The following is a 10,962-nucleotide window of genomic DNA, read 5'->3' on the forward strand; positions in this document are numbered from 1 at the left end:
ATGACCATAAAAGAAAGTGCACTTTGTTGATATGAGTAGCACTTCTAATCCCTTTAAGCACTAGTTATTTAAGCCTATCACTGGACCTCTTCAATTATCGTGTGGTGTTACAATCACCCCCACTTGAATAACGCAACGTCCCCGTTGCGCCTGGGAGCATAACCGCTAACCCAGAATCCTCCTCCACTAGGTGGGTGATCACAATGGAGCATATAACAACTGCCTCCAGGAGCGTATAACAACTGCCTCCCATCACCACACGGTCGCAGGATTGCTCTGATACCACTTGTAACACCCCGGCCCAAACCGGGTCGGAAGCGGTTACTTATGATAGCTCACCAGGCTGTGTACATGGCCCACAGATCAACACGGGTCCTTTATAGCGTATTTTGTCCTCACTCATGCGCATCCAGGGAACCTTCCCAGGAGGTCACCCATCCTAAGACTACTCCCAGCCAAGCACGCTTAACTTTGGAGTTCTTTCGCATGGATGACCATAAAAGAAAGTGCACTTTGTTGATATGAGTAGTACTTCTAATCCCTTTAAGCACTAGTCATTTAAGCCTATCACTGGACCTCTTCAATTATCGTGGGGTGTTACATTTATGTTCTCCAAGTCTCCAGCCTCCTAACTGGTGCGTCCATAGGTCTCCTTCTCACATGGCCAAACCATCTTAGTCGATTTTCCATCATCTTGTCCTCTACTGGCGCCACTTTTACCTTTTCCCTAATCACCTCATTCCTTAACCGATCTTTCCTTGTATGTCCGCACATCCACCTCAACATGCGCATCTCCGCACACTCATCTTTTGAATGTGACAATGTTTCACGGCCCAACACTCGGAACCGTAAAGTAAGGCAGGCCTAATTGCCGTGCGATAAAATTTTCCCTTAATCTTTGGTGCATATCTTTATTGCAAAGAAACCCCGAAGCACTCTTCCATTTCAACCATCCCGCTTTAATTTTGTTAGCCACATCTCCGTCTAACTCCCCATCTTTTTGAATAATAGATCATAGATATCTGAAGAAATCCGACCCCTCAACAACATTCCCATCGAAGATAATACTCCCCGCCTCTGTCGATCTCAACCCCGTCACTTTAGTGAACTCACATCTCAAATACTCAGTCTTACTCCTACTCAGCCTAAACCCACGAGTCTCTAAAGTCTGCCTCCACAATTCCAACTTTCTCTCCACCCCCTCTTTCGTCTCATAAATCAACACAATATCATCAGCAAACATCATACACCAAGGGATGTCGTCCTGAATATCCCTTGTCAACTCATCCATAACTATAGCAAAGAGAAAAGGACTAAGTGCGGAACCTTGATGCACCCCGATAGTAATGGGAAATTCTTCCGTTCTCCCAACATTAGTGCGAACACTTCCAGTAGCCCCCTCATACATGTCCTTTATGAGGTCAATATATTTTCGAGACACACCCTTTCTCACCAAAGTACTTCTCTTGGTACCCTATTATATGCCTTTTCCAAGTCAATAAAAACCATATGCAAGTCCTTCTTCTTGTCCCGATGGTGTCCCATCAACTGTCTCATGATAAAAATCGCATCCATAGTCGATCTCCCGGGCATAAATCCAAATTGGTTATCCGAGATGTCTACACATCTCCTAAGCCTTTGCTCGATTATCCGCTCCCATAACTTCATCGTATGACTCATAAGTTTAATTCCCCGATAATTGGAACACTCTTGAACATCACCTTTGCTTTTGTACAAAGGGACAAGAGTGCTTCTCCTCCAAGCTGATGACATCTTGTTGCTCCTCCAAATCTTGTTGAAGAGCATGGTTACCCATTCGATCCCTTTCTCCCCGAAGCACCTCCAAACTTCTATGGGTATACCATCCGGCCCCTCTGCTTTCTTTGACCCTATCTTCTTTAACGCCTTTCTAACTTCACTCTTTTGTATTCTACGCACAAATTCCCGATTAACCATGCTTGGTGTTACCTCTACATCCCCAAAACCTTGTTCCTGATGTCCATTGAGTAAAGTATCAAAGTAAGAACTCCATCTAGCCTTTATTTTGTTATCCTGAACCAGAACCTTGTCGTCCATATCTTTCATACACCTAACTCTCCCAATATCTCTCGTATTTCGGTCTCTTATGCGAGCCAGTTTATAGATATCCTTCTCTCCTTCTCTCAAGTCAACCATGTTCAAAAAAAATCGCAAGGAAACTACAATGGATATCACAAACATTTTTGGCGCATAAAGCAAACAATTACAGCTATAATGGTGATAATCAAATGCATAAGCTATAATGGTGAAACGACAATATGCAACTAAAATGACTAATGCTTGTGAGTTTGAACCTATTTGTCTGAGAGAAAGAATATATCAATGGGACAAGCAAATCATAACCCAAAGAAACATCATCTATCATACGAACAATTAAGATCATACACAAGAGCTCTCTAGTTGGGGGTTAGGGATAAGTTTTCATAGCAATAAACTAAATCCAGCACTGAAAGTAAGGCAGTCATACTAAAGCCAGTCATAGTAGGGCAGTAGGAAATAAAGTTCATAGCAACATACTTGGACAGTCGAAAATACAAAAGCATAAATACAAGAGCTTCCCTACTACCACGAAAACAATGCTCCTCAAATTCTTCGGTAAACTCCTCCAGATCCTAACACCGTCGTATCCTATTGACCTGAACGTCCCCAAATTAACCCATCACAGCCATTTTTAGGGTGATAAGTAAATATGGTACAATATCCGCACCCATAATTATCTCGCTTCTCTGCATTAAAAGGTGGTTGGTTAATAAAATGGTAGGATCAGAGTTGCAATCAGTTACGCATATTAGATTAGAATAGTTAGATTACATACTGGGTAGAGAGTCAGATCTTCCCAAAGAGACGCAGCATTCAACAGTCAAATCACGCAAATTATAATCACGACCTCTATGATAAAACAATTGACAGAAAAAGGTCTCGGTGAGCTGAGGAGGGTCATTTGGCCGCTTAGCCTGGAAGTTGTGATGAATCCTAACCCCGCCACCAACAACTGCTGGTTGATAATAGTCAGCCAAGACCAGGTTAAAGTCGTGACCCTGTCAAATTCATGACACATGATAAAAATAAAATAATCAAGGGAATAGCATGATTGTTTATTTTAATGGTAAAGCATGCATGACAATTTTAAACAGGAAAACACAAACCTGTTGACTTAGGTATGATAAGGCAGCATTTGCATATTTATGAGACAACTTTTTCATTCCTTCGTCTTCCCTACCAAATAGAATTGTGGTTGGGCAAAAGAAAACGTGAGAAATAATAGTTGTTTGTCAAATAGTTAAAACCGGGAATAGGGGGGCACGGGGACGTGTCTGATTGAGGGGCTTTATCGGGGAAGAGGGTGTTTAATGCAAATATATGTTGGAAGAAGACAAAGTGCAAGAAAGGCTTAACATACATACATAGTGGGAATATCTTCCGGATCCAGATTAGGGTAAGCTGGTTCCTGATTGTGATATTTAGAGCAAATGTTAGGATTTCGTTTGGGAAACCTACAACGAGGGCCGTTTCTACTGTCAAAATAGAAAACAAGAAAAGATTAACAAAAAAATCATCAAATAGCAGCACTAGTATAAGATAAACATGGTATAAAAGAGGGAAATTGTACATAATATGGTCTGGAGCAGTTACAGGTTGAAAGTAGCCCAACGAATTAATAGCATAAACTGAAACTTAGGGGCCGACATTAGAATTGGAATGAAATGAAATGGATTCCAACTCCACGTGGGTATAGAGTTAGAACCCCATACCTCTTAAGGCTTGTTTCATTCACCTTTGGAATGGGTTCATATCCTTTTGTTTTTTTATTATAAATAATACCTACAATATTATTTATAATTTCAATTAACTAATTACAAGATACTAACAAAAACAAAAATGTAGATGGTTACAATCAATCATACTTTGTATGATGATCATCTATAATGATCAATGCTGCAAATACTCAAACACTAATCGTCATACAAAGCATGTATGATCATCATCAATGGTGATTATATTGCTAAATTTGTAATGATGGGATAACAATGTTAGTCACACTAACCGCACTTTTGTATTGGAAAAAAAATAAAGAGTCAAAAAGGTAGAAAAGTATGACAATGAAGAACACAAGAAAAAAAAAATGAAGAATACAAGAAGCTGGCAGAGATCGAATTGATAAAATGTATTCTTGGATTTTTTTTATTTTTTATTTTCTATTATTCTAGGGTTTGTATATGAGGGAATGGATTTAGAATCATGGGTGAGACTAAAGTATGATATTTCAGGGGTTGGGGTGGAACTCCATTCCAGAAGAAGCCAACCAAACATTGGAATCCATTCCAAATACTCCGACCAAACACCCGTTTAATTTGCCATAACCGCAAAAACAAATAAATCCCAAAATAAATCATTAATTCATCCTCTACAAAAATAATTCCTAGGTTCATAATCAAAAGAAAACACAATGAAACACTGAGAAATCAACTGCTTAAAAATCCAAATCAATTAAAAAGAAAGAGTTGTGCAGGCGGCTGTAATATTAAAACAATTATAAGATCATGATTCTTCAATTTAAGGGTAAAACTCGAAATGAATTAAAAAGAAAACAAATGCAGAAGTTGACGATGAAAAGAAAGAATGACAACCTGCGCTTAAGTTGTGCAGACGGCTGAACAGGGATGCTCTTAGAACCGGCGCTTTGACTGTCGAAACATAATAAGGATTGGTATAGGTTGAAAGTAACCTAAATAATGACTAACAAAACTGAAACATAATTTGAAAACCAATTAAAGCCCAAGAAAATACACAATGAACTATTTATTTATTCATCCCCTACAAATATAATTCCCATCTAGTTTTATAATCAACAGAAAAAAAAAATGAAACCCCAAGAAATCGAAACTAAAAAGAAACAAAAAGAGAACAAATGCAGAAGCAGATAATAAAAGAAAAAAAAAAAAAAAGGAAGAAAGAAAGAATCAAAACCTGATGCTCTTAGAACGCAATTCGTAACGATTAGTGTCGTTACCATCCTTGCAACGCTCAGACATGATAACCAACCTTCCCTAATTTCTATACCTTGTGCCAAACCCTAGAATTTTAATCCTATCTTCCCGATGTTTTTTTTTTTGAGGTGTGTCTGACTGTCTGTTATGTTTTTATAGCCTTAGGTAATTTCAATCCAATCAGAAACTAGACCGGTTCGAGGGTGAGTCAGGATAAAGTCATTAAACGGGTTAAGTGGGAGTGGGCAGAGGCGAGGAAAAGGAAGGGAGATGGAGGGTGCTGGTGGGAGAGGAAGGAGAGCTAGTGGGATAGGAGTCATCATCAACATAGACGCGGGAGTGAAGGAAGGGCTGGGAACGGGGTTTGGTGTGGTTTGTCGTAGCAGAGAGACGTAGAAACGAGATGGCTCCCAAGCTAGCAGAAGGAAGCGGTACGGCGAGGGCATAAGGCTGTTATTGTGGACTGTGATTGCAAGGAGGTGGTGGACGCACTTCATTTGAAGAAGAAGGGTCGTAGTGATTTGTTTTTGATAGTCGATGATATTTTAACTTTTTGTACTAGTTTTAGTTCGATTGTTTGGAGTCATGTAAGTCGGGATTTTAATCGGGTTGTGCATGAGTTGGCACATCTTTGTCCAAGCGGCTCATCTCTACGTTTCTTGCATGATACGGTCCCAAAGTGGGTTGTTAATTTATTCTCACAAGATCATTATAATATAATATAATCCCAATTTGGGGTTATTTTCAAAAAAAAAAAAAAATTAGTGATTCAATTTTACCTACCTAAACTACCCTTTTTATTAATTAGTTTAAATTTTAAATTTTAGAGTAGAGAAATGAAAAAAAAAAAATACGTAATTTACTATAATAACCCCGGTGGCGCCCAATTTTAGTACCACCAGGTGGGGTCATCTCATTTTCCTTTAAGGATTAGTCTTTAAAAACATAAAATCCGATCCATTCGGTCCGGACCTAAATTTACCGGTCTTGGACCGGACGGAACCGAAGACCAAAATTCCAAAAAATGTGGACCGAAGACCGAACCTAAATTAATTTGGTTCGGGTTCGGTCCAAACCAAATGACCCGGTCCGGTCCATTTTAGTGGTCCTGACGTAAACTTACTCGGCCCTAAAAATGTGGGCTTATACAATTTGTTAAGGGTATTTACGTCAATTTAATAAGTAACTGAATGAATATCGAACATTCAATCAAAATCAAATCTCATGGAATTGACATTTTTTATTTATGTTATGATACGTAAAATTCATAACATTAACATTGTAACACTTTTTAAAATAACCGATCGAAATAAGTTACTAAACGCGAGCATCATAGATCTAGAGGAGCACCAGGGCCTCCATAAAAAAAATAAGGCGGCCTAAATTAGGATCATTTTGGCGACCACCATCGAGAACTGAATATAGCTAAAGGCATTCAACAAATTTTTCAGTATCTGGAGGATTGGCGCTATTTAATTTTTGGTCTCATCGACAACAATAGCACGAAAAAAGCACGATGAAAGTTGGGTATCATATATTGCTTTGAATCCATTTTCCATTGGAGTTGGAGGCTCTGCTGTGTTTGAATTATTGATCTCCCCTCCAAATTCAACTTGATTAGCTACATCTTGTAGCGACGAGAATAAGCTTTTAGGCCAATATCCAATTGGAGTTTTTTCGCTAGTAATTGACAGCCACCAGTTTCCGTCATTATGCTACAACCACGATTCACATTATACAATTAGTCCTCTATGAAAGGCTCTCATATTAATTTATTGTCACAACAATTCAATAATATACTAGTTTTAAACCTGTGCAATTTGCACGGGCATGCTTTATTTAAATTGTGATTTTATTTAGTTATTTAACGAAAATGTTACTTCTTGTATGTAATTCATCACGTAAAAGAGTCAAGTATGATACTAACTGATTATCAATCACCCTTATTTTTCGGTTAATATTTTCATGTCTTTTGAGTGTTTGTACTATGTTGTAGTCTGAACATTACAATCACCTAAATTTAGCCATTTAAGACTATTGTAGGTTGATTTTGAAAATTTAAAGATTTTATTTTATATAATAAATTATTGCGTACTAAATAAGAGAGGTAGGTCTCATATAAAAATATTAAATAAAAAAATCTCATTTTAAAATTGGTAATATAAATGTTCGGGTGTTCGGGTTTATTATATAAAATATAATATGTGTACCCTAACCCGTATATAAATTGATCCCCGGGTCTGCAGGGTGTTCGGGTGTTCCCTTGGATAACAAAAAAAAAAAACATAAATGTTCATCTACTATTTCTTATCAAGTCCTTGATCGGTCCCATTATATGTGTAGCAGAACCAAGCCTAGACCAACCCATTTGACATATATCGTTAATATTTGTGTTCTTATATGCTTGCCGCTTACCCGTCAAAAATACTCGTAATCTCTAAAATACTGGTGGGTTCAATACATATTGTAAAGTATGGCCCAATATCATCCGCATAATTATGACAAAGAAAGCCATAAACCGTCTAACTTAGACGAAACTAAAAAACAATTGGTCTCTCTTAAAACTGGTATATCCGTATATAGAATAAAACGCAAATAGAACAATAATTTTGCTAGTTCTTAAGAACTTTCTTTCAGTCTTACCCATACTATTTGATCCGCCATAAAATTAAGAGGAATATGCCCGCTTTAAATAAAAATTTATGACCAAAAATTAAATCAAATAAAATGTAAAAAAATGTCCACACTAAATGACCTAGAGGCTAGAGCCCAACAATAATGTGTTTTACTCCATCTCATCTTCCTATGTACGAATTACTAACCCTACCCTCTCATATAATCTCAACCTAATTTGCTTCCACTCGCCTTCCCATTCCTCCTCCAGCAAGTCTCCCTTGTGACGGGTATATCCGTCACAAACTTGTAATGGGTCAAGTAATACCATGTGAAATAGACAAGACAAAACATAATGCTACTCCCTAGGCACTTTGCTTTTATCTTATCTACCCCACGTGAGTTGTATTTAACACGTTACAAGCTTGCGACGGATATGTCCGTCACAAATAAGAATTTGTGTTCCTCCTCCTCCCACAAATCCCAACCCAATTTTCACCTTACCCCCTTCTCTTCTCTTGTATCTCAACGGCTCAACCACAATAATTCATGTTCTTTCCCTCTTCAAATCATGTACTAATATTTTGTGATAATGTCAAATTTAATAAGATGAATATCTTAATGATTTTTAAAAATGAAGATCTCACACTAACATCAACCTACTTTTCTCTTCTATGGTTTTCTATATACGGTTTGTTATTGAATGTGTTTTCAATTATGTTAGTTGGTCTATTTCAATATCATTTTAATTTTAATTAATGATAAATGTTTAGTTAATTTTTTAAAAAATTTACATTCTACTTCAGAGATAAAGTCGTATTTTTACACAAAATTAGTATAAAAAAGTATATATTTTTTCCAATTCTTTCAAGTCAAATTAAATAAGAAAGGGCAAAAAGATTGTGTTTTGGATCGCGTTTTTATTTCTTCAGTATAATAAATGATTTATGTAAATTTTATTTTCTTATAAAATTTATAGAAATGCTTATGAAAATAAAATTATATTCGAGATCATTGTACTTAATTGAGATGGTTTGTTGGTTATATTATTTTTTGCAGCATTGAGTAACTAAATGTTGAATTTTAACAAACTACTCGTATGCCAATATATTGTGGTTATTATTTTTATTATTAAATATGTCGTTTATTTATACGAGAAATTAACAGATCTGGGCCATCAAATTGTTGTAACAATGATTATTTTTTCACGGTAATATTTTTTTGATTTTATAAAAAAATTGTTATTTAAGTCACACAAAATGTACTTTTTTTTTAAAAGTAATTGGATCGGAATAAGAATCACACCTATTAAATAAAAATATTGAGACGTCCAAAAATCGTCCAATAGTATTGATTTGTTAAACTTTGAAAAGAAAAACCATAACTGACCAAGTGACCCCACCAGAAACCAAAAAAGGTAGCAAAAAAGGAAATGTTGTTGATGACGTGCGTGAAGGAGAAGGGACCCTAAATGTTTTTGTATTTATAAAGATAAGATTTGTAAAAATTACTATTGTGAAATTTGTACCTTGTCAGTGGATAAGCCCCAAACAATTTGTTTGTCTATAGTTGAATATGAATTTGGAGATAAGCCCAATGAGATATCAGTCGCTACTTATACGAAACTAAGGCAATCCAAATTAATGCATCCTCTTCCATTTGCCTATGTAAATCTGTTAAAAGAAATTGAATAAATAATAGAGTTTTTGAGATATTAACTAGTTTTGTTACCCGTGAGAATTCACGGGACTATTTATGGTTTTCCGCTTATGTTTATTGTTTGATGTCATGTGTACAATGTACTCGATCTTGACATCTTGTGAAGAATTAGGATTTAGATGGTAGCCTAGAACCTTGTTTTAGTTTTCGTTATATTTTTGTATGTGTTAAGCACGAACTTTCATACTACTTTATCTTTTTAACTAAAGAGAGTTGAGACAATGCTCTATGATGGATATGGGGAAGTTAATATATAGGCAATATTATTGGATATTCAAAATTAAAAAGAAGACATTAATTTTATTAGGATAAATTTTTGGAGAAAATGAACAGTAAAATTGAGATACTACCATATAAGGAGTAATACTTTGAAAAATTGAGTTTTAAATCATTTACATGTATTGTGATATTATTTGCTTCAGTGATAAATAATCATCATTAAGGCCCTTATTAAACTACCCTATTTAACATTTATTTCTTTTATTTAATAAGATGACCTATTGTTCCCTTTAATATTATTATACTTTGTATTTATGTTACCATAATTTATTTTTATCTTCACCTTCATTAACAAAATCTTTTTTCTTCCCTGTAATAAATTGTTGAAATTAATGTGAAGATTAATTACAAAAAATTTCTTATAGACCTGTCATCCAATTGAATAGTCATGTTAGTACAATTAAGCTTAGTCATGTTTAATTGATTGCAAATTTTATACGGCATGACACTGACGCTTGCTCCTAAATCACATAAAGCACTGTCAATAGTTAAAGGGCCTATAGTACAAGGAATAGAAAAACTCCCTGGATCCTTAAGCTTGGGTGGAGAATTAGCTTGTAATGCGGCATATCATTCATGAGGGAACGCGACAGTCTCCACTTCATCAAAGGACCGCTTCTTTGACAAAATTTCTCTTAAAAACTTAGCATAAGCCGACACTTGAGTTACCAATTCAGTAAATGGCACTATCACTTGAAGATTCTTTACTACCTCCATGAACCTCCCAAATTGTTGTTCAAGTTTAGATTTCTGCAATCTTTGAGGAAAAGGTAGTTGAATTTTGATTGGCTCGGCTTATTTAGCTTAGAAGTACATTTGGAAGCATCATCGTCAGTTACAGGGGTGCCTCGATCTAGTCCAGTGGTCACTCGATCAAGGAACCTATTTTTTTCCAATGTCGTAGCTGAAACACGCGAAAAATTACTGTCAGAGGGGGTGCCTCGATCGAGACCTCAGTGTACTCGATCGAGCATGCTAGTTCCTCGATCAATCCTAGGCTGGCTCGATCAAGGACACTCGTCAGTCCTTCTTTTTTCGTCTTTTCGCTTATCCCATGTTTGACATTTGCAAATTTCTTTCTCGTCATCGCTCAACTCGAGATTGCCCAATCCCTTAGGATGCATATAGGAAACTTCATCATCAATAATGGGCATGTCCGGACCTTGATAAGAAGTACCACTCCTTAAAGAAATAGCATTAACTTGCTCATGTGCTTGTTTACCTTGAGGAGGAAGGTCTGACTGTTTTGAAGGATTTTGAGCCGCCATTTGAGCAACTTTAGTATCCAACATCTTGTTATGAACCATAAGTTCGAAAATCTGAG

The 10,962-nt window shown here is 36.2% G+C and overlaps 1 protein-coding gene across 4 annotated transcripts; it reads right to left on the bottom strand.

Moving 5' to 3' along the window:
• Window positions 1-2,358: 2,358 nt before the first annotated feature.
• LOC141657278 (uncharacterized) lies at window positions 2,359-5,577 on the bottom strand. 4 transcript variants are annotated; one of them, XM_074464451.1, is made up of 6 exons: window positions 5,008-5,577; window positions 4,668-4,724; window positions 3,444-3,551; window positions 3,186-3,255; window positions 2,855-3,077; window positions 2,359-2,765 (listed from the first exon to the last, which is right to left on the bottom strand). In XM_074464451.1, the coding sequence occupies exons 1-6, from the start codon at window positions 5,070-5,072 to the stop codon at window positions 2,668-2,670; spliced, it is 621 nt and encodes a 206-aa protein (XP_074320552.1). In that variant the 5' UTR covers window positions 5,073-5,577; the 3' UTR covers window positions 2,359-2,667. The 4 variants fall into 4 exon arrangements, with proteins under 4 accessions (XP_074320552.1, XP_074320554.1, XP_074320551.1 ...); XM_074464453.1 differs by having other exon boundaries at window positions 3,440-3,551; XM_074464450.1 differs by having other exon boundaries at window positions 3,444-3,554.
• Window positions 5,578-10,962: the final 5,385 nt, after the last annotated feature.

This window comes from Silene latifolia, chromosome 5 (genome assembly GCF_048544455.1).
Source record: "Silene latifolia isolate original U9 population chromosome 5, ASM4854445v1, whole genome shotgun sequence".
NCBI lineage: Eukaryota > Viridiplantae > Streptophyta > Magnoliopsida > Caryophyllales > Caryophyllaceae > Silene > Silene latifolia.